The 27,516-nt window shown below is 42.1% G+C and overlaps 1 protein-coding gene and 1 pseudogene across 6 annotated transcripts in view; one reads left to right on the forward strand and one right to left on the reverse strand.

The window, feature by feature from the left end:
• The window catches only part of KALRN (kalirin RhoGEF kinase), a 633,526-nt gene that overhangs the window by 395,047 nt on the left and 210,963 nt on the right, over positions 1–27,516 (forward strand). For all 6 annotated transcript variants that reach the window (XM_087439724.1, XM_087439725.1, XM_014783031.2 and 3 more), the window contains exons 25-30: positions 64–173; positions 13,097–13,166; positions 15,584–15,673; positions 20,581–20,673; positions 25,122–25,233; positions 27,037–27,227. In XM_087439724.1, coding sequence (XP_087295850.1) covers positions 64–173; positions 13,097–13,166; positions 15,584–15,673; positions 20,581–20,673; positions 25,122–25,233; positions 27,037–27,227 — 666 coding nt within the window. The remainder of the gene's footprint in view (positions 1–63; positions 174–13,096; positions 13,167–15,583; positions 15,674–20,580; positions 20,674–25,121; positions 25,234–27,036; positions 27,228–27,516) is intronic.
• LOC147915141 (U2 spliceosomal RNA) lies at positions 15,062–15,169 on the reverse strand (annotated as a pseudogene).

Consider the following 27,516-nt stretch of genomic DNA (forward strand, 5'->3'; position numbering starts at 1 on the left):
GTTTGTTTTGTCTGTATTTCATGTGGCAGTACTGCCAGTGATGAAACTGTTGCTGTCTTACAGACCTACCTGTGGGAAATGACCAGTGGTGTGGAGGAGATCCCCCCGGGGATCCTTAATAAAGAGCATATCATCTTTGGCAACATCCAGGAGATCTACGATTTCCATAACAAGTAGGTTGGTGGAGAGTTTCAGTGGAGCACCTTTAGGGCCATAAATACCCAACAACAGGGCTTCCCAACAAGTGGATTTAAGCTGAGTGGTAAATCTTGCCTGGTAAAGTATTACCTGTTAAATTTTCTATGTCAGTTGCTGTCAGACTTCTTTCTCACTCATCTCTCTTTCTCTGCAATTGTCCAAAAAGAAATTTCTAGTGGAGAGTGAAGTCAAGTATTCAACAGTGTCCCTCCCCTACCCACCAAGTTCTCCTTAGGGACCTGACTGGCAACATCTTCATACGAATGATAATTAGGCTTTGCGGAAATAAAAGTAGCTTCTCCTCACTAAAACTATGGGGAATCCTGACATTAGAATTCATCTGAGCCAATCCATTCTACCTTGTGGGCCTTAGGTTTCAAATTCCATTGAAGTTTTCTTTCAGCCTAAATATTTCCTCCATCCCCAACTACTCCATCATCCCCACCTTCAACCAAAACAACAATAACATAAAGAAATAAATAGATAGATAATAGATACTCAAAATACCCAATGGAATCCATTTCTTGACAGCTTATAGGTGAGAACATCAATCGACCCTCTGTTTTGTTGAAATAAGTAGAACCATAGAGCCCTAAAACCTCACAACTCATTCTGTCCAGCTCCTGACTTTATAAGTGTCTTCTCCACAGCAGACTAAACAACCTGTTCTGTTGTTAACAGAGGGTCATCAAGAATATTGGTTGATTAGTTATATAACCAAGTAATGGAAATAACTCAGTTTCCAAAATTCAAATAGAAGGAATCTCAAGACACAAGAAATAGTGTTTGCATAAAGTCCTAGAGCTCTCTCAGGACACTATTGCAGAGAAGGGCTCAGAGGTAGAGGTTCAGTGTTGTAGGATACAATTCAGAGGAAGTCCTGGAGTCAGGCTAGTCAAGGCTTTTACTGAGTTAAGCAGTCATGCTGGAGATGCCAGCTCCAAGAGTTCCTGAGGAGGCCACGTGTACAGGTGTAGCAGCCACGCTGAGGCAAGACTCTAGAACAGCACTGTCCAGTAGAGCTTTCTGCAATGATGGAGATGTTCCATGTCTGGGCTGTCCAAGACAGTAGCCACTAGACATGTGTGACTACTGAACACTTGAAATGTGACTAGTGCTACTGAGAACTGAATTTTTAACTTTATTTAATTTAATAAATTTAGATGGCAAATGGCTACCATATTGGACAGCCCAGCTCCAGAAAATGAGACCTCAATATGGCCGTTTGCTAAGAATGACTAAGAGGCAAGCAAGGGTCGGGTGTAAAATATTCTGAGTTCTAAAAGGGTTAAGTAAGGGGTGGAGAGTCACTCCTCTCTTGTCAACTCCTGATTATTAATCCCCTGTTGTGTCATCAAATGGCATCAGTTTAAAGAGAACATAAAATATTTAGCTCCCATGACATGTTAACCTTGTCAAATTCTGATAGCAGTAAGCTCTAGGGGGAAAAAAATTCTTCTGACTTTCTGGAGTACTTAATAAAATTTCCTAGTCTTTTTTTTTATCACAAATTTTAACGCTCTCCATTTGGTTTGTCTGGAAATCTTCAGACATAGAGATATTCTCTCCTTATGCCTATTTAATAAGATCCCAATGAAGCTATTCTTGACCACTGATCCCAAATTCGGTCATCTGCGCCCAGCTCAGCATTATCCCATCTCCCCCAGGATATCTGAGAAGACATGGGACTGGTAAGCAGTATGTCATGTCACTGTACTTTTCTGATTTATGATCTTGGGATTTAGCCAACGAGTCCTGCTTTCCCCATATTCTTACCGAATTGACTAAGCACAGAAATCTAGAGATCACAACATGCACTTCTTTTGAGCCCTGCTTTGGCCAAATAAAAGTATAAAGGAAAGAATATTCATTTCAAAATTGACCAATTCTAACAAAATTTCTAGCATAACCATGCCTCTTATTCTGGTTTCATGATATCACTCTAGTAAGCCGTAGTAAGCAGTTTGGTAGTTTTTTAAATAGCTGAAAATCTACCTACCAGTTACAAAATACAGTTCTAAGAAACTCTTTATAAAAAGTCAAGTTAAGCCATATGGAATGCTGCGTTCTGTACAGGAATAAATTCAATTATCAAGAACACAGCTACCCAGCAAATGTTACTTATTTATAACATTATAAAGAAACAAGAAGAAAATAAAAACCAGCCTCTGAGCAACCAAAAGATGTATCACAAAGATAAAGTTCCTGTCTTTTCATAGAAACGCCTTTCTATCCTCCGTAAAAGCCACTTTACTGCGTGGTTAAATTGTTTCCAACCCTAGCAATTTAGAAGCAGCAAATAAGAATTAAGAACATGAGCAAGTAGTTTGATACCAGCAGCATAAAGTAAAGCCTGACAAGAAGGAAGACAGACAAACTGCAAAAAAAAATAGGCAAAGAACCCCAAAAATCATAGTGGTCAAGGGCTACTCAGTATTGAGTAGGATATTGAGTTGGGATTTCCTATATCCCAACATGGAGCCCAATACAGCCACTGTATTACAGTATGGCATAATTATTGATGTTAATAATAACCCTGAATCATTAGTATGTTCTGCAATAAAAAGCAAGGAACTCTGTAATGCATTTAGAAAGCTATCCACCAATTTAATGTTTTAAATTATCCACACTTTAAGGGAACATCCAAGAAAATCAAGCTGTATATTAATTCCCTGCAGGATCTGGAGGGCTAAGGCTTTACTCATAATGTATGCTTTCTACTTATGCCACACAAATTTTGATTAATAAAGAAAGCATAATACCTCTAAAATCTCTACAAATAAGAGAGAAAATGGCAACTAAGCCAACTTTGAAACTGCTGGAGCTGTGAACTCTGTAAGAGACTATGTCTTTCACTGCATAACCCCAGTGCCTGGCACACAATAAACCTTAAGTAAATCTTTGTTGGGTGGATGGATGGATGGCTGGATGGATGGATGGCAGACAGGACTAAAAATAGAATTACAGTTTGCAGACTTATGGCTAATGCCATTCAAGTTATAATTCAGTCTTTTATTTGCGTCTCAAGACAGGCAAAACCATTAGGTATGATTTTTTTCCCCATCACTACTGGAATCTTGTAAGCCAACAAAATAATTAAATATCTGAATGAAAGAGTTTCCTAGGAGCTTCTTAATAGAAGGACCATACAATGGTCCAAACACCTGTTTGCTCTCAGGAATACATTTCTGAAATGGTCACTTTTTAACCTGAAAATATCCAAGGGTTCTTTTTAACCCCAATTGTTCGCATCTTTCCGAAGTTACAGTTAAGTGCTATCTAACAGAGACACATACTCCTCTCATTTCTAGTGCATGGCTCAGGTTATCTGCCCGTACTCCGGAGAGAGAGGGAGGTAGGGAGGGAGGAAGACTGGGAGATGGAGAGATTGAGAGGCAGAGGGATTGAGATAGACACTGCCTGGATAACCCAGTTAGCTGAGTCTCTGGGAAATTAGTACCTAGGCCAACGGTGATATGATGCATATGTTAAATATCTCAGCTAGTTAGTATTGATCCTTTTAAATGGTGTCACTTTGAAAAATGACACCCAAGATTAGTTGTGTGTGTGTGTGTGAGAGAGGGCTATCTTAAGGATCTTTGCCTATATAGGTATCGAATGGAGAAACTCGCAAGCACCACAATTTCTATAAAGAAGAACAATTCAATATGTAGAATTTAATACCTACAAGTAGTGATTTTAACACAAATTGGAGGTTTAGGTGGAATGATACTTAGTTTTTACTCTTTACTCTCCCTATTTTCTTATTACATCTCTTTTCTACAGAACTAAATATAAAGATCATGAAACTTATCTCCACAAGAACTAGATCCATTTCTATTGCATTTTGCTAAGTCTTCCAGGGGCACTCAGATAAGATAGTATGTTCCGCAAATAGATCCCCCAAATGGTAATGGTTTTGTAATGCCATCTCCCTGCTTTGACTTACTACAACTTGTAATTCAGCAAAATCATTTATTTTCAGTTTGCCTTGATTATTAGATTTTTAGCTCTGGTAAGGACAGCTGTTTGTTTAAAATGCTCATCACCTTCAGTTAAATAGGAACTTTACTTTTCCCTTTTCAGTGATTTGGAGGTATGGCCGTATGTGAGTCTGAGCAATAACATTTTTATAAAATCTCTGCTGTCAGGGCTGAGGGTCTTCTTCATCATCAAGTACAACCATCTCAGGGCCGGCCCCGTGGCTTAGCGGTTAAGCGCGCGCGATCCGCTATTGGCGGCCCGGGTTCGGATCCCTGGCACGCACCGATGCACCGCTTGTCCGGCCATGCTGAGGTGGCGTCCTGCATACAGAAACTAGAAGGATGTGCAACTATGACATACAACTATCTACTGGGGCTTTGGGGAGAAAAAGGGAAAAAAAAAAGGAGGAGGATTGGCATGGATGTTAGGGCTGATCTTCCTCACAAAAAAAAAAAAAAAAGTACAACCATCTCCACTTACAGATAAGGACACTGAGACCCCAAGAGGAGCCAGTGCCTTGCCCAATGTGTGACACCCTCTCCTTTAAAGATGAGGCATAGATTCTGGGGATTTAGTGCCCCCACAATCAGTGCTCTCTCCCCTTCCCCCACTCCATGGACCACCAACTGGGACTGCCAGATCTGGTTGGTTTGGTTTATATCTAACTAGCTTCCATGTGGATCCCCAAATTAGAGGAACACTTCAACCCATTTCTTCCACGGGTATGTCATCGAGGTCCTACACCCTTGCAGTGATTACCTGAAATAAGTCAGTTTTCAGCAAGGATTGGAAAGACAAGTGACCAGCAATCAAGGCTAGCTCTCCCTCCTGCGCACTCCCTCTCTCCAGCCTGGCCAGAGCTATGCAGGCCTGAGCTGGGAGCCCTGGCCAGGCCAGGGTCAGCCTACTAGGGGACCAGGTGGCCAGGGTCAGCCAGGAGCAGAGAGTGGTGTGCAGCAGGGGTGAAGACAAGGTGGGCAAAGTGATGGAGAATGCCAGCTAACCAGGCCTACATTTCCCTCACCTCCCTGGAGTTCCTTCTTGGGCCAGGCCTGTGCTAGTTTGGAGATGGAGCTGGTTCCCAGTGATGAATCAAACCCAGGCTCTGCCCTCTGAGTTCTGGGAATTAGTTAGGTACCTGTGATAAGGTGGAGGTGAGCGAAAATGCCGTTCAAAGGAGCAAAGGAAATAGCCCCAGTTGGAGTCATAGGAAGGGCTTCACGGAGGAGGAGGGGCATTTGAGATGGAATTTAAATAACGGGTGGGATTTTCACAGCCATAGATGGCTCCCTTGGTGATGGAGGAAAATTTGAACCAAGGCCCTCCAAGGGAGGAGAGTGGTGGAGTCTAGCAGGGAGGCTGAGAGAGGCAATGGGGAGGAGTTTGTGAGGTAGTCTCAACTCTAGGTCAAGGGTGGGGAGAAGGCCAGCTGTCACACTCCATGTTAGACTGTGTCTTGTCACCTGTCTATAAGACTGAGGTAGGGGAAGGAAGACGTGGTGGGTAGAGGTAGTGCAGTCAGAAATGGTGGTGGTGAGGAACCCAGAGGAAGGGAGCGGGGAGACAGAGTGAGGTGGGAACGTGGGATAAAATACCTAGAGAGAGGAGAAGTGAGAGAGGACAGGGAAGTGGGTGGATAACAAGGGGAAAGAAGAGATGGGAGGGAGGCAGTACTGGGGGGAGATTAGAGAGAGAGAAAAAGGAAGTTGTGGGGGGGGGGAGGAGTTGAAGGGGAGAGAGATGAATAGAGACCTATACCTCCCTGGGGCCACTGTAGGCAGGCAGGAGAATCAGCAAGGTATTTTCAAACATTTTTGATCTTGAACCGAAGAAAAAGATTATACGTTATGTCCTGATATGCGCATGCTTATATATAATAGGGAAATTAAGTTTTTCAGAATAACACCCTTACTGTGTATGATGCACTCTGATATTTTGTGTTAGATTCCATTTCTCTTTCTCCTTTTTTTAATGTTGGTTCCAAGCGCTAAATTGATGTTACAACCCCTTGAAACACGGTGGGTTGATCTGCAGCCACAAGGCGAGGAGCTGGCTCCACCAGGTGGTGAGAAAAAGGATGTGCAGCCCACGGCCCGTCGGCAGGACCACACTGCCAGGCTGCTGCTGCCTTATCCTGCTTTGCCTCTGCTGCCCCTTCCCAATCCACACCCCTTGCTGAAAATATGCATCGTCTATGCTTTCTATGCTTCTTCCTCCCTCCAAATACCTTTGGTATTAGTTTTATCCGGTTTGCAGAAAATCATAGAATTATGAAATAGAAAAGCCTGGAAAAAACCTTTGAAGGTAATCTAGTTCTATTCTACTCCCTTGTTTTATAGAAACTGGAGCTTACAAAGGTTTATGACCTGCCCAAACCAATTAGTAGCACAGCCAAAGAATCCGGGTCTCCAAAACTCCCTATTACATCACACTGTCATTTTCTTAATATTCAAATATCAAGGGAAGAGGATGGACCTGTTGTGATTTTTCTTGGTCCCTAAACCCACCATCTAAGGGTAGCTGCAGGCCTTTCACAACACCTTGGAAGGGCCCTATGAAAATTTAGCTGTGGTTTTGTTGTTGTTGGCTGTTTTTTCAGTAAGCTGTAGACATTGGTGCTGGCTATAGATATTGGGCAATACCCAAAGCAACACCAAGTCAAAACATTTATTTGGACATGTCAAAGTAATGCTCATCTTAGTTGTCCACACCAACTGCTTAGTATCCATGCCTAGTTGCTAAGCAGCACATTAATGGATATGAATAACATTAAATGTGAGACTCGTTTTGTATATTTTATTTTAACATTAAACTTGTTATATAGCTATACGAATACTTTTTGATTCATCTGATCACACGAGTTAAACAAAATTAGGAAATATCAGCAAAACCTATTCAACAGGCAGCAGTGCAGCAAGATAAACTGCTACTTGAGGATGGAGAATATGCTGAGTGAGGGTCCAGCCCTGCACACCTTTCCCTTCATCTCTGACCGGGGCTGACGTTCCTGGTGTGGGAGGAAGGGGCAGAGCCAGGTGATTCTCATGGCTCCACCTGGGTGATCCTACTGTGCTGAAACACTTCCACAAAAAATCCCGCACCCTCCCTGGAGTGCACGTGACTCTCCATTAGTTTACTAGCTGCTCCAGTATGCTAACCAGCTGTCCTAGCCCCTGCTAGGACAGCTAGGTCTAGAGCCTCTTACATACTAGGCTCCGAATCTGTCTAGTCACTAATGGATTCTTTAGAAATGCTCTCCAGCTCCACTTGTGTGAAAGCAGTAAGCCAGCCCTGCTTAGATAAGAAGTCAGTGTCCTGGACTTCCTGCCAATCGGCGAGCCTGATGCCTTGCTCCCCACCCTGTCTCAAGCTTAATTCATTTACATATCCTTCTCATTTTTGCTCTTTCCCTCTTGCCACAGCCCTGCCTTCATTCCCCGTCTCACTACCTCTAGTATTCCAACAAGTGCGCATGCAGCAGAGCGCACACACACACACACAAACACGTGCACATGCACACACACACGCGCACACACAAGGTCATCAAATATATTCCCCTTCAGGTGCAGACTGCACCCTTGATGTAAAGCTCTGTCTGTTGGACCACATTGTGAGCCCCTCAGTTCAGGATACACTTCTCCAGAAGTGGTGAGACTATAGAACGAATCTACCTTTGGAGAGAATAACAAACTCAAAATGACTCAGGATACCTTTGAAATGGTGCTGTTTCCATAGTACTTGATGACAAACCTCAGAAAGCTTTTCTAGGGGCCAGCCCTGTGGCTTAGCGGTTAAGTGCGCGTGCTCCACTACTGGCGACCTGGGTTCGGATCCTGGGCGCACACCAACGCACCGCTTGTCTGGCCATGCTCAGGCGGCGTCCCACATACAGCAACTAGAAGGATGTGCAACTATGACATACAACTATCTACTGGGGCTTTGGGGAGAAAAAGGGGGAAAAAAAAGAGGAGGATTGGCAATAGACGTTAGCTTAGGGCCAGTCTTCCTCAGCAAAAAGAGGTGGATTGGCATGGATGTTAGCTCAGGGCTGATCCTCCTCACAAAAAAAAAAAAAAAAGAAAGAAAGCTTTTCTAACAGTAAATGCTAGAGGTTTCCTTTCCAGAGATCAGTATAAAGCCAGAGGGAAGCATTTTCCTCATAAAGTAACTACAGAACATATTGCATCATAATAATTTAATAGAGTAATGATGTTCCTTTCATCCTGACGTTTCTTTAAAAGTTTTATTCATTTCTGAAAAAAACCCAGATATTCACACAAACACTTAAACTACTTGCTTTGCTCGTTCTCCCACAATTTATTACATATAATTATTGAAATCGTGAGGACTGAGATGTTGCAATAGAACAGCTGAAGTGGAATGTTCCATCGTTTGTGAAGAGTGTTGTGACCTCTCGTGCTTTAAACTCGTCGTTTCTCTTTGAAGTAGGTGGAATGATATTGATCAGAAAATCTGTCATCTTCATAAGCTTCAAATTAAAAAAGCAAAATAGGGTTTAATATTGCCACTTGCCTTCAACAATTACATTGAGATGGTAGTGAATATCTTACTCAAAGTTACGAATTAATATGCCCAGCACAAGCTAAGTAGTTTTTTTTTTATTCTTAGCATTTTTTATTCAAAAATTAAATCACATGGAGTCGATGTAGGATCTGCCAACTGGGAGCACGCAGGAATCTAGGGTGGTTGCCCTCAAATGCTGATCTATGGACTGAATGCATTAGAAGTACCCAGGGAGCTTTTCTAAACAATGCAGATGCTCCAATCCTAATCCCAGAGGGCAGTGCACAGCCAGGTATGCAGACCACTAGCTAGGGTTTTCCAAGAATGACAAAATCAGATACTCCCCCCAAAACTCTTCCACTCACAGAGAAGTTTTGGAAGCACTGCACACTGTATCTGCTTCAGAGATTTATAATGTACCTCATGATATGGTAGGATTTTGGAAGTCCAGCAGTAAAGAAACAAGCTTAGCCCAGCATTTCCCAAACTTAAATGATATGTGACCTTGGAATCCAGTTTTTGTATGACAATCAAGATTTTCCCAGGAGATGGTTTAGGGGAAGGCAATCTACCACAGATTTCCTAACAGGTGCATGGTGGGGAGAGGTCCCTAGGTGTGCGCGTCCAGGAGTGGGGCAGAGTGTGAGATCTGTATATCAAAGAGAGTGGGAGCTTATGAAGACTGGGAAGCACTGATCCTAAAGGACTAATGTTCACCTGGTACCTACTATATGCCAGACCCTGGTTGGGTTCTTTACCTACATGGATTTATTAAATCTGCATAATATCCCCATGAAGTTGTTATATAAAGATGAGAAAAACAAGGCTTCGGAAGACCTCACACCTGTAAGTAAGTGTGAACTCGAGGTCTTTATCTCGTGCTTGTTTGGGAGGGAATGACGGTGAGATCTGGGATCAGTAGAGGGGTTGGCTAGTGGCAGTTGCTATTAAAACCTTCATTTTCCAGAAAGACATTAATTGTAGAAATAATATTCTATGCATTTAATTCATTTTATACTGCTTTTATTTTTTGAGAATTTTCAAACTGAACATCCTCCCGTGGGTTTTTGATAGCTGCTATCACAATAAGTCAGGGTATTGCTCTATTTAAATTATCAGGATTTTTAATAAAATTGCTAGCACTGTCTTTAGAATCTAGATCAAGTATCAATTCTGGGGGTATAATTACCAGTGTTTGCTTAAAATTAACCTTGCGTGACCAGGCCAGTGACCTTGAGTCATAAGTCAGGGAAAGAGGGAAACTTCCTGAGTCATCATGGGTGTCCTTGCAACTTCTAAAACAAAAGTGCAATTTTATATCCTGTGTGGAATGCCTTGAGCAGGCTGTTTTACCATTTATTTGATCACCCTTAAAGGAAAAGGGCCTGTGTACCATGAGTCAGAGTTTAGGGGGCTGGAGTGAGAATAATACTCTTTAGGTGAATAAAGAGATCCTGAGATTGGGAAGTGGAGGTTTCCTGCAAGCCACGAGCATTTATCCCATGTGCCCAGGCCTCCAAATTCTCTCCTTTCTCCTGTTTCTCATTCTAGGTTCTCTCTTCCTCCTTTCATTAAAGTGCTTCATTTTCTTTCACAGTACTTGTCCTAGAATAGCTTATCAGAGTTTCTTCCCCCACTTGCCAAGCTATTCCAGCCCCCACCCCCAGGCCCTGTTCAGTCCATCATGGCTCAGAGCTGGGTGTCCATTCATTGCCTTCACTGAGGTTTATATTGAAGGCCAATATGAGAAGTGACTAGGTAAAGAATATCTCAACCCCTGAAAAGCCACTTCTGAAGACATTGTACGTTATATTATTTAGTGTTTCTCATGGAAAAGAGCCACATAATAAATATCTTTTAGAATTCAGTTCCAGAAATAAAAATATATAATATGTTAAAAATAAATTCATTTTATATTATATAGAGAGTGAGTGATGAGCCAGATTGCTTCTCTTTGCAACAAAGCAAGATGTTTCTGTTTTGGCCTTGAAGAAAGTTTGCTTCCCAATTATAACATTATATAATATTTTTTCCTATTTCTATTTTAGAAGTCATATTAAATACATACCTGCAGTTCTTCTAAAAGTAGTGGTAAATATGTTACTCTGTTGATTTTTGATCACTACATATTTGCATTTCTAAAGCCCAAATTGCATTATAATTTCTCCCATTCTGTGATTCAGATCAGGATACTCTAAAGTACACGTGTGAGGGGAAAGATGATTATCATCAAATGGGTACTGCTAGGAGTCCCCAAAATGTCTTTAAGTGACTTTTCTTATTACTAAAATAATACCCATTGATTGTAGAAAAAGTTGAAGATGCAGATAGGCAAAAAGAAAAGAATCATCTTTGATCTCCCAATCATTATTAGCATTTGGCTTTCCAAATATGACTTGCCAAATATTTTTTAATTGCACATATATATATTTTTAAAACAACATCTTTCTATGTCACTGAAGGGGAAATACAAGTAACACATTCATAGAACCCATAACCACTTGTAATTATAAGATACTGCCAGAATACTTGGACAATAGGAGCCAGGCAGAGTAAGTCAAATCAATAAAATTTATTTTTTCCAATATTAGAGGTAAGTAGTGGAATAATTCAAAATTGCTTTATAGCTCCTGATTTAATTTTTGAATTAATTTTAAAAGTCAAAATTAATTAGAAAAGTATACATTGAGAAGTCCCACCACCACCATCTTCAACCGTCCTGTTCCTTCACCTGGTTTCCTATGGTAATGACTTTTTTTTTTTTTACCACTTTATTGAAGTATGATTGACATGTAAAAAGTTGTACGTATTTAATGTATACAGCTTGCTGAGTTTTGGGATAAGTGTACACCCATGAAGCCATCACCACCATCAAGGCCATAGACATATTCATCACCTCCCAATGTTTCCTCTCACTCCTGTTGTTGTTATTATTATTATTATTATTATTATTATTATTATTATTATTAGTGTGGTAAGAATACAACATAAGATCTACCCTCTTAGCAAATTTTAAGTATACAAGACAGTATTGTTAGCTATAGGAACTATGCATATAGTAGATCTCCAGAACTTATCTTGCATAACTGAAACTATACGCTTTGACCATTAGTTTCTTGAGTTGGATAAAAATATATATTCCCTACACAAATGAAAGCTAGCATATTCTATACATTCTTCCACACCTTGCTTTTTTCACTTGACAGCCTGCCCAAGAGATCTTCCATGTGAAAACATAGACTGCTTTGTCATTTTTTATCACTATGCAACATTAAGTTCTGTAGATGTGCCATAGCTTAAATACTTTGTCACCTACAGACCACCTTATGCTATTACAAACAGTGCCACAATAAATAGTCATGTATAGACACCATCATATACATGTGTGGATACAACTATAGGAAATTTTCCAGAATTAAAACTGCAGAGACAAAAGATAAGTACATTTTTTATTTTTATAGCTATTGTCAAGTTGCCCTCTCTAAAGATTACACCATCTTCCATTTCCATCAGTATGTTTCCCCACAGCCTCCTAATTATTTTTTATTTGAAAAATTTTGTGTGATTTTTAACAAGCAAATTCCATTCCAATGATGCTGGCTTTTTAGAGTTTATATTCTCTGAACTCAAACCAACTGTTTAATATATTAATTTGAAGTAAGTATAGTCAACTCTTTATTATTTATTAACACAAAAAGGAGCCATGGCACAGATATCCACAATGGCAGATAATTCGGTAGTAATTCAGTTCAGCTTTGAAATATATTGTGACTTTTTCCCCGTTAAATTTTCTTTCCTAATGATGTCTGCGTTAGGAAACATTAACTCACAGTTTTTAGCACAAATTGGGCTACTAGTGGAAGAAGAAGGCCAGGAATTAGAAAGAAGACAGTGTAGTATTTAAAATTTTTCCACTTTATCTGTGGGATCGTAGATGATGTTTATTTTGTTCTTTTTGATATCTATCTGTCTATGTTTTAGTGTTACAATGTGCCCAGGTTACTTGTCTAAAAAATAGACTCATAGTTGCTGTTAAAATGAAAGGTCTCACACAAGTATAATATTTCATTATTTTCAGCCTGAGAAGTGTAAACCCCTAAGGAAAACAATATTGTTTTCAGTAGCAATTATATATATATACACCCATATGTATTATTATATTATATATATAGTTATAATATATATGGAATTATATATATAAATCAATCAATATAAATTTAATGAAATTCCAACATATTTAAAACTGCACCTCACCATGTATCACTCAGAGAGTGGAGAAGCCACGTGTAAGTAATTGGGAGTTTACAGGGTTGTGTTGGCCTCAGTATAATCCTCTGGGTGTGGTCAGCAGTACAGAGGTGTCTGATGCAGCCTTTCTCTCCCCTTACAGCATCTTCCTCAAAGAGCTGGAGAAGTACGAGCAGCTGCCTGAGGATGTGGGACACTGCTTTGTCACCTGGGTAACCAACCTGAGATCCTTCTTCCCCCACTGTCCCATGCTTTCCAGGAGTGCACCAGATGGCATTACTGTTTGGTGTCTGACCTGAGTATAAGTGTCACTGCTAGTCTAACACAGGACCAGCGACGGCAGAAAGGGGTCATGAGTGGATCTGAGAGAAGCAGTCCATCCCCGAAGAGCAGAGCCCTCCTTGGGAAAAGTTTTTAGACATCATGTCCAAACTCCATCTTAAGCTCTCTAAGAACTTTCTAAAACTGAGATATCGGGAGAGAGGAAAAAGACCACCACCATTGATAGAGGAACTAACTAGCTCGATCCACTAGTTATTTTTACAGGATAGGGATTAGGGAATTAGAACTTTAGGAAGCTGCCTAACCTTTAGGTATATTTTCTTTCTTGATAGAGAAGAACAAACTTCTTGGGTGTCCATCCCAATTCTGACCTACAAGATGAGTGTCTAGTCATTCTCTTTCTTGGTGCTCTTGTTATGGGCTAAGTAAATGGGCTGAATGTACCAGGTTCTAATTATAAAAATAGAAACATTAGTCTCCATTAGTCTCTCCACTCCACATTATTCTGAGCTCAGGTTCGTGATATGAGTGCACATATCTCCAAGGAAGTCCACCCAGGGCACTAACTGCAACTAAACATGGAAATCTTTCTCCAGGGTCAGAAGTTCTAATATTAGTAATTATCTAATTATAACTTCCACTCAAAGTGGGCTAATTGCTTTTCAAAATGTCTTCACAATTCAGAGAGTTTATGCTTTCAACAGCCCTGTGGAACAGGCAGGACTATGGTTATGTTTTAGAATTTATGGGTGGAAACATTTCAGATGAGATAGATGGTTGACTGTCCACTGACATGTAATAAATATCACAGCCATTCCCGCAACTCAAGACCTGAGTTGCTTTCTTTTCATGAGACCTTAATGTTTGCTTCTTGGCATACTTTCATTTCTTAAGGCAGGCTCAGATGCCATCTCATTTTGTGCTAATACATTTTCTACCTCTAAGTACATGAGCCCATGCACAGATCACATTAATACTGATAAATAACTTATGATCTCTTGCACAGCCAATGTAGAGAAAAAACAAGATTGACCATTAAGTAAAGGGATTTTTTTTTTCATTTTGTTTCATAAAATTTGTGGATTTACCTTACAATCAACCATAAGTGTGATTATCAGCATCTCTTAGGGATGATGAATGCCTCTTAGGTAGTATATAAACCCTAAAATTGGTTTCAGAAAAACTTTGGTGATTACATACAATATACACCTTTTGCCAAGAATTATTCCAAGGTGACTTTCTTAAGTCTCATAATCTTAATATGAGTGTAGTGCGGGAGTGAAGGGTAGACAGAGGTGTTTGTAATGTGTTGAAAGGCAGTGGTTACGACCAAGAAGCCTGAAGTCAGCTTGTGTGGGCTCTACCAGTGTCTAACTGGGAATTTAAAGTCACTTAACCAACCTATGTCACAGTTTTCACATCTGTAAAATGGGGATAATAATAACAGAACTCACCACAGGGGTCTCATGAGGATCAAATGAGTTAATAAAGCACTTAGCAAAATGCTGGCATAAATGAAATCTGATATATGAACACATGTCTAGGCAGCTCTCTCAGAAGATGACATCCTAAATATTGTATAGGCACCAAGATAAGCAGCATTTCAAGAATGGGAAAAGTACTTGGTGGCCAAAATACACGTACCTTTCCCAGTGGAAAAGGTGTTTAGCACTAACCCAGAGGGTCCTGAGGGAAATAGGAAATGAATTTTCACAAAGCCATTAGGTTCTTGAAGTAACAATCCAGTTAGGGATCATTGTTCAGACCCTGCCCCAAAGGGCCATCCTGCTTTCCTTTCCCTCCATCATTGCTTCAGGGAAGTTGGGGATGATGGCATGGTCGCTTGACATGCCCTACAAACTCCCCCCATGGAGACATTTGATGTCTACCTCTGATACTACACTTGATCTTAGCCAAAAGGCCGAGAAGCGATGATGTCTACCTCTGAGATCATACATCATTTTCATTCTTTGATTTTTGTTTTTAGAACAAATGCTGTCATTTTTTAAAACGAGAAGCACAAAAAAGGGGAATAATCTTTAAAGAAATTCTGCATGGCTTCAGAATACATTGTGATATGTGAACTGGTTTTTCTGAGTCTTTCTAGCACAGACTAGTATTAAATTGAGCTTCCTTTCAGCAAGCTGTCTCCACCTGCTGATAGGAGAAGAGCCTCCTGGAGGTCATTAGGGGAGCCGGGGCCAGATGAGCCAGAACATTCGCACAGATAATCCAGGCACCAATATCCGAGGGTTTAACTGTACAGCTTTTGCTGGCCCTTCAGGCGCAGTGGACAGAAGGGGGCCACTAATGGGTGCTTATCTATCATTGTCTTTTTTCTTTTTAGGCAGACAAGTTTCAGATGTATGTCACCTACTGTAAGAACAAGCCTGATTCTAACCAGCTGATCCTGGAGCATGCAGGCACCTTCTTTGATGTAAGCTCTGGTTTTCCGTTCTTGAGCCCTTGAGGAGCAGGTGGAAATGCTTCTCTGCTTTGGAATAGGGGATTTTTAATTATCCTTTCTTCCTCCTTTTTCTTTACTGGCCACTCTAAACCTTTATCTCATGGATAAGCTTGGAGAAAAACAAAAGCAGTGTTTGTGTTTTGTTTTACCCCATCCCATCTCAAGTGCTATGATTTCGGACAAGGCATATTTGTCTCCACGCCTCAACAGCAAACCTAGCTGGCCATAAATGTCCTGTTTAGAGGAGGCCTACTATGATGCAGGTGTTGATTAAAATGTTTCACTTCTGCCTCGTGTACAGCTCCCTCAAATGTAGGGGTTCTCAAAGTGTGGTCCTCAGACCAGCCACACCAGGATCACCTGAGAACTTATTAGGAATCCGTATTTTTGGACCCCCTCCCCTCCAGATCTATTGATTCAGAATCTCTAAAGGTGGAGCCCAACAATCTGAGTTTTAAGAAGCCCTCTATGTGACTGATTCCCACTCAAGTTTGAGAATCACAGCTCTAATGCGGTTGTGTCAGCCTTGGCCACACGTTGGAATCACCTGGGGAGCTTGGAAAAGTACTGATTCCCGGGTCCCGCTCCTGATCTTCTGATAGGACTGGCCTGGATTTGGCCTGGGCGTTGAGAGTTTTTAAAGTTTCCGGGTGAGAGTGGTGTGCAGCCGGGTTGAACACTTCTGCTGTGAGGAGGTGGGGGAAGAGGCAGGGCCAATGTGACTTGTCAGGTGCTTTGGTTTTGAATGAGGATCCAGTCCTGTTGGTGAATGAGGATGTGAGTCTATGTAGTGCTGGTCCCCAGAGAGTGACCTATTGGCTCTAACATGAACAGAATCAAATAGGTCACTGCAGCATGCAGGGATGAGCAAGAAGAAGAGAAGAAATGAGGGAATAAAAGGAAGTTCAGTGGGAGACAGACTGTAGCAGTGATGGCCATTCTGGTAGTCATATCAGAAGCGACAGAAACTTGAAATTCAGAAATTTTTAATGTCTATCAGTCTATCTATCTGTCTGCCAACCTGCTTTCATTCCTTCCATAAATATTTGAATGTCTGCTGTATTCAAGATAGTGTGTGAGGCTCCATAGGGAAGACATTTAAATATGGTTCCCGTACTCAAGTTTACAAAATAAACCTTCTCTGAGCATCCTTGTAGGCTGACACTGCTGTAACAGAAATGATTCTACAAGTATCTTGTTGCTCAATGTGAAGGAACGACTCTTGAACGGTAGAAAACCAGATGAGAAAAAGCAAAATGACTTTTTAAGTGGAGCATTAATATGAAAATTGTCCTAAGTGTCCCAAACTGGAATTTCTGAGGTTAGATTTGGTAAAACAGAAAATCCAAGAAAAATACTACTCTAACTTGGTATCAGAATTTATTAGATGCTCTATACCACTATTATCTTTACTTAATAATGTATTTTCCTTCAAATGTTTCTGGTTGAGTATTCATCAACAGTATCCAGAAGGGTCTTTTTGAAGTTTTAAATGCATTATGCCCTGTCTTCCACTTAGCATTTTTCTAAACATGCGTGTCCTGTGCTCTGAGCATGCCTCAGACTCCTGCTTCCTTATCTTTGCTCGTGCTGTTCTCTTTGCCTAAGACGAATTGTGCCCCAGCGTGCAGGCAAGCAAGCATGAGCACGTGCACACGTGTAGACACACACAGAGTCACTCTTCAAGATTCTTTCTATGCTTTAAAGGTCAAATGTTGCTTCCTGCATGAATCCTTCCCTTTCTCTCTGCATGCATTATACTTTGTATTCTGTTATAGCATTTGTAACGATTTGCCTTTTGGCAAGTTAACAATGTACCTTTCTATTACACACACCTCCCCCCACCTGAGCCCCTTGAGGACAGTTTGCCTGGCTCACTTTGTACACATCACAGTGTTTGGTGCTCAACTGTATTTTCCTTTAGTCCTACATTCCTCACATCCCTGTTTCTAGCCAATTTCTAGGCTTTGATAAGTCAGATATACCCCAAATTTCCCACCCTACCCCCATTTCCAACATAGGGCCTGATGAGGGAAGGCCAATGGAAGCCAGAAATCCAGTCCAGTACAGTTGGCCTGGGGATGGGCAGAGAGAGCGTTAAAATCTCCTGATTATTCCCACAGCTTTCCAGAAAGCATAATCTTTGTAGGCTTTTTTCCATTCCATCAGAAGAGTTTTCTGATGCTCTACACTTGGAAACCATCTGGTTTAGGCCCTCATTCTATAAAAGCGATAAACCCTCAATAAAAGCAGGCTCTTATTATCCATTAGTGTAGAAAACACAGAAAATTGAAGTCCCAGATAAGCCCACACATTCACATAACCTAGAATATTTTGCTCTAAATGTAAGAACTGTGAGGCTGTGGTGTGTGATGCCGTGTTGATTACTAAGCTTGGTTTGGGTGACCTAGCCACTGGAGGCAGCCGCTTCCTCACTGCTCCACATGCAGCCTCCCAGAGGTGGGCATCTTGTCAGCGAGGGAAGAGATTCCAAGGTGCATTATTGCCTGGCTCTTTTGCCAAAGCCCCCAAATAACTCACAGAGTTCATTTGCCCAGAGAGAGTCAAGCTGCCAACTCTTTGCCCATCCTCCTTAACAAGTCCTGCTATAATGACACGCCTCTAGGGAAGAGGCAAATGAGCGAGAAAATTGCTACTTTCTGGGAGAGTTGGTGGGAAATGGCATAATATTTTTATTATTCCCTCTTCACCCTCCTCCATGGCGCATAGCAAGTGCTATCTTGTCTACTTGAACATGTTTCTTGTATTCCTCCCTGTGCTTTGTTCTCGCTAATCCTCGCTTACAGCAAAAGCCCCTACATTACACACCTGGAGATATAGATATAGATTATATATATATATTTAAAAAGAACAATTCACTGGTTTTAGTATATTCACAGACATGTGCACCCATCCCCACAGTCAATTTTAGAACATTTTCATCACTTCAAAAAGCAGCCCCACACCCTTTAGCTGTCTCCCCCCAACACTATTCTCCCCCCTAATCCCCAACCCTAAACAACTAATCATCTATTTTCTATCTCTATAGATTTGCCTATTCTGGACATTTCATTAAAATGGAATCATGTAATATATGTTCTTTTGGGACTGACTTCTTTCACTCAGCATAATGTTTTCAAGGTTCATCTATATTGTAGCTTGTCCCAGTGCTTCATTCCTTTTTATGGCCCAGTAATATTCCATTATATGTTTAGAACACACTTTGTTTTTCCATTCATCAATTGATACATATTTGAGCTATGTCCACCTTTTGACTATCATTAAAATGCTGCTGTAAATATTGTATGCAAGTTTTTGTGTGCGCATATGTTTTCAGTTCTCTTGGGTGTATAGCTAGGAGTGGAACTGCTGGGTCGTATGGTAACTATGTGTTTATACACTTGGGCTCTTGCAATAACCTCCTAACTGGTCTCTCTGTCTCTATTTCCCAACCTCCACCCCTATGTTGCTTTTAGGCTTATATTACTCTTTCTGAAACATTGCTTTCACCATGTTTTATTCTATTTTAAGATCTATAATACTTTACCATTGAGAAGCTCACTATCAAATCCTAATTCTTTCTTCTAGATCAACCTATCAGTGACCTAGCTACATCTTGCTTATCTAACGGTATTTTTCACTTTTTCTAGACTCTAGGTATGCATCTTCTGTACCATTCAGACATGGTCCTCATTATCATCTAAATACACTATGATTATTTCGGCCTCTGCATTTTGTTTTATATGTTTCCCCTTTATAGACTGCCATTCCTCCAGCTTCCCACTTCACCGCTCCTTACCCATCCTCTAAGCCCCAGCTGAAGGCTTTATCTACTGAACCGTTGACGGCCACTCCTGGGTCCAGTGATTCCTCTCTGTTCTCACTGGCAACAACCAATGAGAATACCTTCTCTTGTCCTTTGTTGCTCTCAATTTTATGTGTGTGAGTATTCTCAGCTGGCTAGAATATAATAAGGTACTTGATGGAAGGGACTAAAATGTACCCTTCTCTAACCTTCATAACACCTAGACCTTGGGGAGTGGAAGACCATTTTCAGAGTAGGATAGAGAATGGACTAAAATGAGAGACTAGAGGCACAAATAGCAGTTGGAGGCCATGGTCTTAGCCTGGGCATGAACAATGTGGGTGATGCTGGTGAACATGGAGAGGAAAGCCTTGTCGCCAGGGATAACAGAAAAAAACAACTAAAAATGACTCCATGGTTTCCAGCTCATGAGACCTGAAGAATGAGGGAGGTGCCATTGATCACAATGGAAAAGTTATCAGGAATAAGGTGGTGCTTCTAAGTTGGGATGTGTTCAATTTGAAGAGAGGAGAGGTGGTAAAAGAGAGAAGTCCTGGTGCTGTTTTACAGAGACTGCGGGCAAGTGGAGACTCAGGAGCCATCAGAATAGAAATTAGAGCCTCGCGCTCTGCCTTCCATTATTCTCATCCTCCCTCCATCCGCCTTTTATTTCCTCCATTCTGGGTTTATTTCCTTTTACTTCTGCTCCTTCACCTCTCCTTTACCCTTCTGTCTGTTATTTATCTCCTCACTCCCTTTTTCTACATTTATCTTTCTCCATTTCTTCTTAATTTCCATTTCTGCTTCACACATCTGCTTTCTTTTCCTAAAGCTTCTCCCCTTTCGACATCTCTCCTTTTTTCTATTTATATATGCATCTTGGTCTCTCTTGTTTCGCTTTCTACTCCCTTCTCCCCATCAAAGGACAGTTCCTCATAGTTGTCTACCCTTTTTTTGTTTCTCCTCTCGTCTTGCCCCACCTACCTCCTCCCAGAACACACACCTACACGTCCCCTCTGTCTAATGTACATGTCCCCTCTGTGTCTAATGGTGCCCGCTTTCATCCCTGTAGGAGATACAGCAGCGGCACGGTCTGGCCAACTCCATCTCTTCCTACCTGATTAAGCCCGTCCAGAGGATCACCAAGTACCAACTGCTCCTGAAGGTACCTCCCCTCCCCTGTGTGTCACCCCCTACCACACTACTCAGCAGGCCAGGGAGTCCCAGCTTTGCACAAGGATGGGAAAGCTTCTACCTGAAGAGCTTTCCTCTACCTAGAGCACAACTTCAGAGATGAGCCCGTGCTGCCATTGCTGGCTCCAGACTGCACGTCCTAGCCTGTGAAATTCAAGATGCTGATTTGTTAGGGGAAAGAGGAAAAGTGGGAGCAGGAACAAGTTGTGACTATTTTCACACCCTTCTGCTGCACAACTTACAGTGATTGCCACCCCAGGCACTGGTTGGTACTTAGAGCCTCTCTGTCCTTCCCTCCTGGGACAGATTCCTCCTGGTAACCCCTGCTTCTGACAGGATCAGGGGTCAAGGTCTTAGGGACAGTCTACATGGGCAGTAGACGCCCAGGGCAGCACCTACCATTGCCTCAATCTCTATTTGTCGAGACTATGATGTTTTTGAGAGAAAATAGTCAAAGAGTACATATTAAAACACAATGACACTCTTGTGTTTGTAGGATCCCATATGTTAGGGATTCTTCTGGAGCCAACGAAGAGATTTGGATTTTCTCCAAAATCTTTTCTTTAAAAGTCAAATAATCAAATTATGTAAAATACTAAATACTTTGGGCAGATTCTTTTCAGAGAAAGATACACTGACAGTCTGAAAATATGACATTTCCCCAGAAAGCCTGGGAAATCGATACAGGCAGTTATGTAACCCCTGTCTATATTAATTCTTAAGGCATAAGGGTGGAGTTTTCCCTAAGCTTGAATATTTTGCTGGTTGCTCCTCAAATGCAAAGTAGAGAGGAATAGTGAGAGGCATGTTATTAGTAGCATAGCTCCAGAGAAAATCTGATAAAATTCAGCTCATGTTTAGAGACACTTGCAGAATCTCACATATTCTAGCTTCACTAGACCTGAAAACTAGTCTAGTTTCAAATCTAGGTTTCTAGTGACTTGCAGTATGCCCATCATGCTGGCCCATCGGATCTCACTGGCTTAGTGCTTGTGGTTCCGTGGTGAGAAGAGTGGGGGCAGCAGTGAGCCTGTGCCCTGGCCTCTCTGCCCCGCTCTGTGTCAGGGCAGGGCCTGCACCATCCTTTCCCTTCAGCCTCCTTCCTCCAACCTTCTCCTTCCTTATCTCCAAGAGGAGACTGTGGGCTTCTGCTTCCAGGCACTCAAGTCTTCCAACCCTGCAGAAATGCCTTAGAGAATTATACCGCGGCATCGTGCCCTTGGCCTTGATCCAGGGCTAGTGTGAGAAGTAACAGTGTGCAGAACATCACGACTATTTTGGCAGAACCGCTTTTGAAGATGTCATCCTCTTTGTTTTTTGAAGTTTCTTATAAAAGACTCACAGAAATTCTCATAAGATCTCAGAGTAGAGCCTGGGGAGTTCTTTCCTGAAAAATTGGTGTGCTTTCTACCTTTAAATCTTAAGAGCTTTAGGTCCTTCTTTGTGCCTTTGACTATCAGATAGTTAGCGTTGAGTTCTCTGGTTACTTACAGTACAGTCCTGCATCGCTTAAGGATGGGGATAAGTTCTGAGAAATGCATCATTAGGCGATTTTGTCATTGTGCAAACATCATAGAGTGTGCTTACACAAACCTAGATGGTGGAGGCTACTACACACCTAGGCTATATGGTACTAATCTTATGGGACCACCATCAAATATGCGGTTCATCGTTGACCGAGACGTCGTTATGCAGCGCATGACTTTAGTTTCTCCTTAGCCCAGATTTCTGTGTATAATTATCTTCTCCTTCCCTATCCCTCTTAATGCTTGACCTTTCTAGATGATTTTTCTTTTACCAGAAGATTTTTTAAATTTTATTTCTCTGGTTTTTTAATTTAAGTATCCCAAAGCCTTTTCAGGAATTGGTTGGATTGTAAATTAGAAAACAAAAAGCCAACTTGCCCACTACCGGTGTCTTAAATCAAGTAAAATGCAGTTCTAAGGGAAATAGAGCTTTTCACCTCTCCCTGTTAATCCCCTAAGGCTGAGGTTCCTGGGATTAATTGCATGACACAGACAAATGAGAGAAGTAGAGGATGGGTAGGCTGTCCTGTGTTTTGGTTTAGACAGGTGGAGGGGTGGGGTCTGGGCCTTCATTCTGTGATTAAATGTTTTAGTAAGAAGTGATTGTGCAGGTAACTAAGAAGGGGAAAAATGAAGTAATTGGAATTTGATTATAGGGCAAGTTATAAAATTATTGGAAAAAAGACAAGGGAATTTTGGCCTCTTTTAAATGTGCTGGTAGCAGAGTACCTGCTGAGTAAAAGGAAAATAGCTTGCTGAGCTTTTACTATAAATAAATAATATGGGATTTATTTTCTCATTAAAGTCAATTTTACTCCAAATAAATTGATATTTAATTATCAGTATCTTCCGGGGTTCCTCAGTTTAGGTGTTGCATGAAAGTAAAAACTATATGTCAAAGTATTCAATATTCTCCGTGTAAATCTGCTACAGCTGTCCTTTTGGAGTCTAAATTAAGCGTGGAGTCCTCTCCTGATCATAAATTATAGCAAGGATCTGAGAACTTATTGGCTTTGCTGGTAGATTGAGAGACTTGCCAAATTGCTTTGGGGGGCTTAAACTAATTGGTGTTTTATGTTGCAAACTGAAGCATATTTCTTATTTCTCTCTTATGTTTCTGCTTCAGGAGTTCCTTTGATGATGTATGAGAACAAGGTTGGGAGGGTTAAAATTAGGAAGGGGGTGGGGAGAATCAGAGAACTTCAGGTTGGCAGAAGTAAATGCAGCTTTCTGAACAATGATGCCATTATACTACCAGAACCAAGCAGAGCTGAGAACTGATCACTTCTACCTTCCAAACGTGTGCTCTGGGCAGTTCACCTCTTCTTTAGACAAGCAAAGCTCCCTTGTTCATATGGGAATGTATCTAAGATAACACAAAGGATTGGATTTTTATATCAGATGCCCACGAATCAGATAGCTTACCAAGTATAAGCTTTACTAATAATTTCAAGGATACAAATAATTCCAAAGCAGAGGTAAAACAGAAGTCCAGGACCACCAACAGTTCCAAGACCTTTCTTGCAGCATCAGGATGTTCTGTGTCCCAGATTAACGTACAAGGTCATCTAAATGATGTATGTTGCATCATATCACTTACCCTGAAGAGATCCATTTTGGTTATGCAATGGACTCACTTTTTACTTAGATAGTTGCATAGCTTATGTGATACTTTCCAGGGAGCAAACCCCCTAAAGCCACAGATTCCAGGTTTGTTTATCATAAGAAGTCCTAGACAGGCCAGATATATCCTACTAAAAGCATTCCATAGATAAGGACTCTCCTGCTAGCAAGTACCATTAGTTTATTTGCCAAGAGATCTGTCATTAATGTATTAATGTTTGATCTGGTCAACTTCTTTCTTTCCTGGAAGTAAATTCCCATCCATTCATCCCCTGCCCCCTGCTCCCCTTGCAGTGACAAAGTGAGCAAGGTACAATAACCCTGACAGGGAAAATGAAAGCCAGCATCCCTCTGGTTTGGGCAAAATCATTCCAAATGGTCTTTATGATTCCTGAGATAGTTGGAAGTTATCTTTTCTCCATCAACCAGATACTATGTATCTTTTATGGAGATGGTCTAGTCTCCAATGAGGAAGTAGAAAAGGGAGGGCATGGTCTGGGGAGTCTCAGTGTGGTGGGGGACATGGGGGAGACATTGTTGGCATGATGGATGGAGTACTGGACTTGGATCCAAAAGACCTAGATTCAAGCCCCTACATGAACTCCAATGAATTCTATAATCTGGAGGAAATCTCTGTCTCTCTTAATCACAGTTTCCTCATTTGACAATGAAAGAACTAGTCCAGAATCCCATCTGTTGGCCCCAGGTTAGGAACTCCTGATCCATATGATCTAAAAAATCTTTTATACTTCTGAAATGCTGTAAACCTATAATGTCTATAACCCCAGGTTGCTCCCAGTATGGTAGAAGTCAGCATTCAGGCGGTAGAAGCATGTAATAAAAGTGGTGCTAGCAGTAGGTATGCGGCGTGGCATATGAGTGCCATGCATCATTGCAGACCCATTGTCTCCTCTTGATGATTCCACAGTGCTGCACCTCTGTTCATGTGCTTTGCCAGGGGCATTTCCTTCTCCAGGAGGGCAGTCAAATGACAGAAAATGCCCTACTTGCTGACTTAGAGTGCTAGCCATTTGGAAGTTGGGTTGAATTGTGTTAGTTTGGATTGAATTGAGCTGAGGAAGCTCAGTCTAGGAAAAAAATAGAGGTTGAATTCTTTGGAAATAACCTCCCACCCCACCCACTTTCTTTATAGCTTAGAGGGAACCATTACAAAGAATGAAGCTGGTGTATAATTGCCTTGCTGGGTTAGGTGTGGGAGGGTGGGGAAGCTGGGGAAATGGTTCTAATTGTGTCTGGACTTTTTTCCCAGGAACTCTTAACTTGCTGTGAAGAAGGGAAAGGGGAGCTCAAGGATGGCCTGGAGGTGATGCTCAGTGTCCCAAAGAAAGCCAATGACGCCATGCATGTCAGCATGCTGGAAGGTAGCTGTCCTCCCAGCCTCCCTGGAGGAGCCCCCTCCTTTCCTAAGACCAGGGTGCTCATGGGAGGGAAGTGGCATGAAATCAGGCAAGGGGCAAGCTAGAGGAGAGGTCAAATGGCAAGTTGTTACATAGGTCCTCGGAGGTGTGAGGGGAGCTCCACCGGGGCCAGCTCGGCTAACATCGCCTCCAGGTAGGACCAGGCCTAGGCTGTTTCGGGTACATGGACAGTTTGCTGCCTGTGAGGTGTCTAGGACAGGCCATCATCCTTACTATAAACGTGCTAGAGCCCTGACCCACAGCAGTCCTGTTCTCTGCACAGCATCTGCATTGCATTTGTCATCAGAAGAAGTAGAAATCCTGTGCATGCACACACACATACACACAAACACAACATCTTCAGCCTTATGCCCTTCTTTTTTTTATTGTAAAAAATATCTATAACATAAAGTTTACCATTCTAACCATTTTTAAGCATACTATTCAGTGGCATTAAGTACATTCACATTGGTGTGCAACCACCCTTATGCTCTTCCTAGCACTGAGAAAAGTCCAGCCAGGTAAACCTGATAGGACTCCACCGAAGCACATTCAGTTTACTGGAACCATGTTCTTGGGGCCCAGAAACCCAGTATAGTGAGACTCCCGTAAAGTGCTCTTAACACCACAAAACAGATGGGCAAAGCAGCCATATTGGGTGGAAGTCGTTAGGTGAGTTAAGACTTAACATCCCAGTCCTGGGCTGGCAAACAGGTATTAAGGGAGATAAGTGTAAATATGTAAACCTGTGGGCTGTTTTTTCTCTTCTGGGCTCTATCTCCCCCATCACCTCCCCTCCCATCCCACCCCCATCTAAAAGACTTGGCTGGTCTCAGTACTTCCTGGGCCACCCTTAGCATAGGAAGCCCCAATTTTTCATTCAAAGGAGCCCTGGTTACCTTCTCCAGACTGAGCACTGACCATATGAATGTTTTCCTGTTGTCACAATTTCTCCACTGCTTTCTTTGCTGTTACCCCCACCCCCACCCCAGGTGTCCTCCTCTGTAAGTTCCCTTCTCCTCCAGCCTGTCCCTGATCTGTATTCCAGATCCAGCTACTCCAAGCATGGTCTGTGGACCAGCAGCAACAGCACCTGGGAGCTTGTGAGAGTGCAAATGTGTGGGCTCCACCACACACCTACTGAATCCCAATCTCTTGGGGGGCTGAGGGGTGGGCAGGAATCTGTGGTTTCACAAGCTTTCAAGGTGAGTCTTATGTACACTAAAGTTTCAGAACCTCTGTCAAAGGTTTAAAGTGGTATAAATATAAACTGTTGAAGGCTTGTGCACTGCACTGTACAGAAGCAATCAAAGGGAAAAGTCCTACAAATGGAATATAAGAAAGAAAGCCACGACAAATAAAGTGGAGTCAAGGACACTCAATCAGGCAGTGTTTGTCCTCAGCCCCTCTCCGAGCTCCGAGTCAGGGACAATGGGGAGCTGTGGAGGAAGAAGGAGATGGGGTTTGCCCTTGCAGGAAGTCCCAGGCTAACAGTGGGGCTGGAGGAGGTTCATAGGACCTTGGCAGGAGAGTCCACTAATACCGGTTGTGTAGAGGAGACCTAGTGCAGGAAGGGGGATCTGATTACAGTTCCATAGAGCTGCCCACTCAGGTGTCCAGAAGTCTCAGGAATCAGCGGAGAGAGAAAAGCACTGTGGTAGCTGAGGGTTCCCAGATAGGGAAGCCTTTCTCCAAGGGGGGAGTGGAACATGGCGCCCCGAATGTGGCATAGAGAAACTCCACAGGGTGGACATGGGTGTTTTTCAGGATTCGACGAGAACCTGGACGTGCAGGGGGAGCTGATTCTCCAGGATGCCTTTCAAGTGTGGGACCCGAAGTCGCTGATCCGGAAGGGACGGGAGCGGCACCTGTTCCTCTTTGAGATCTCCTTGGTTTTTAGCAAGGAGATCAAAGACTCTTCAGGACACACGAAATATGTTTACAAGAACAAGCTACTGGTAGGTGGGGCCAGTGGGGCAACACCAGACTCCCTGTTTTCGTGGAGCCCTTGGGCAGGAAGGGGTCTCGAACGCTCAGCTCCTCTCTCCCCCTGGCGCCACACCAAAACCATCCTGGACAAATGAAAGTGCCTCCTATTTGGAAAGCGCCCCCCTCAACTTCCCCTTCTGCATTTTAGAGTTCACACGTCTTCTTCCTGTTTGCTTTTAGCACTTCCCTCTTCACCTTCCCTCCCTGCTACCTGCTAACCAGGCACGTGCCTGTAAGTCCTTCCATCCTGGGTAGATG

The sequence above is a fragment of the Ceratotherium simum genome, chromosome 15 (assembly GCF_057802395.1).
Source record: "Ceratotherium simum simum isolate JZ-2026a chromosome 15, ASM5780239v1, whole genome shotgun sequence".
NCBI classification, from domain to species: Eukaryota; Metazoa; Chordata; class Mammalia; order Perissodactyla; family Rhinocerotidae; genus Ceratotherium; species Ceratotherium simum.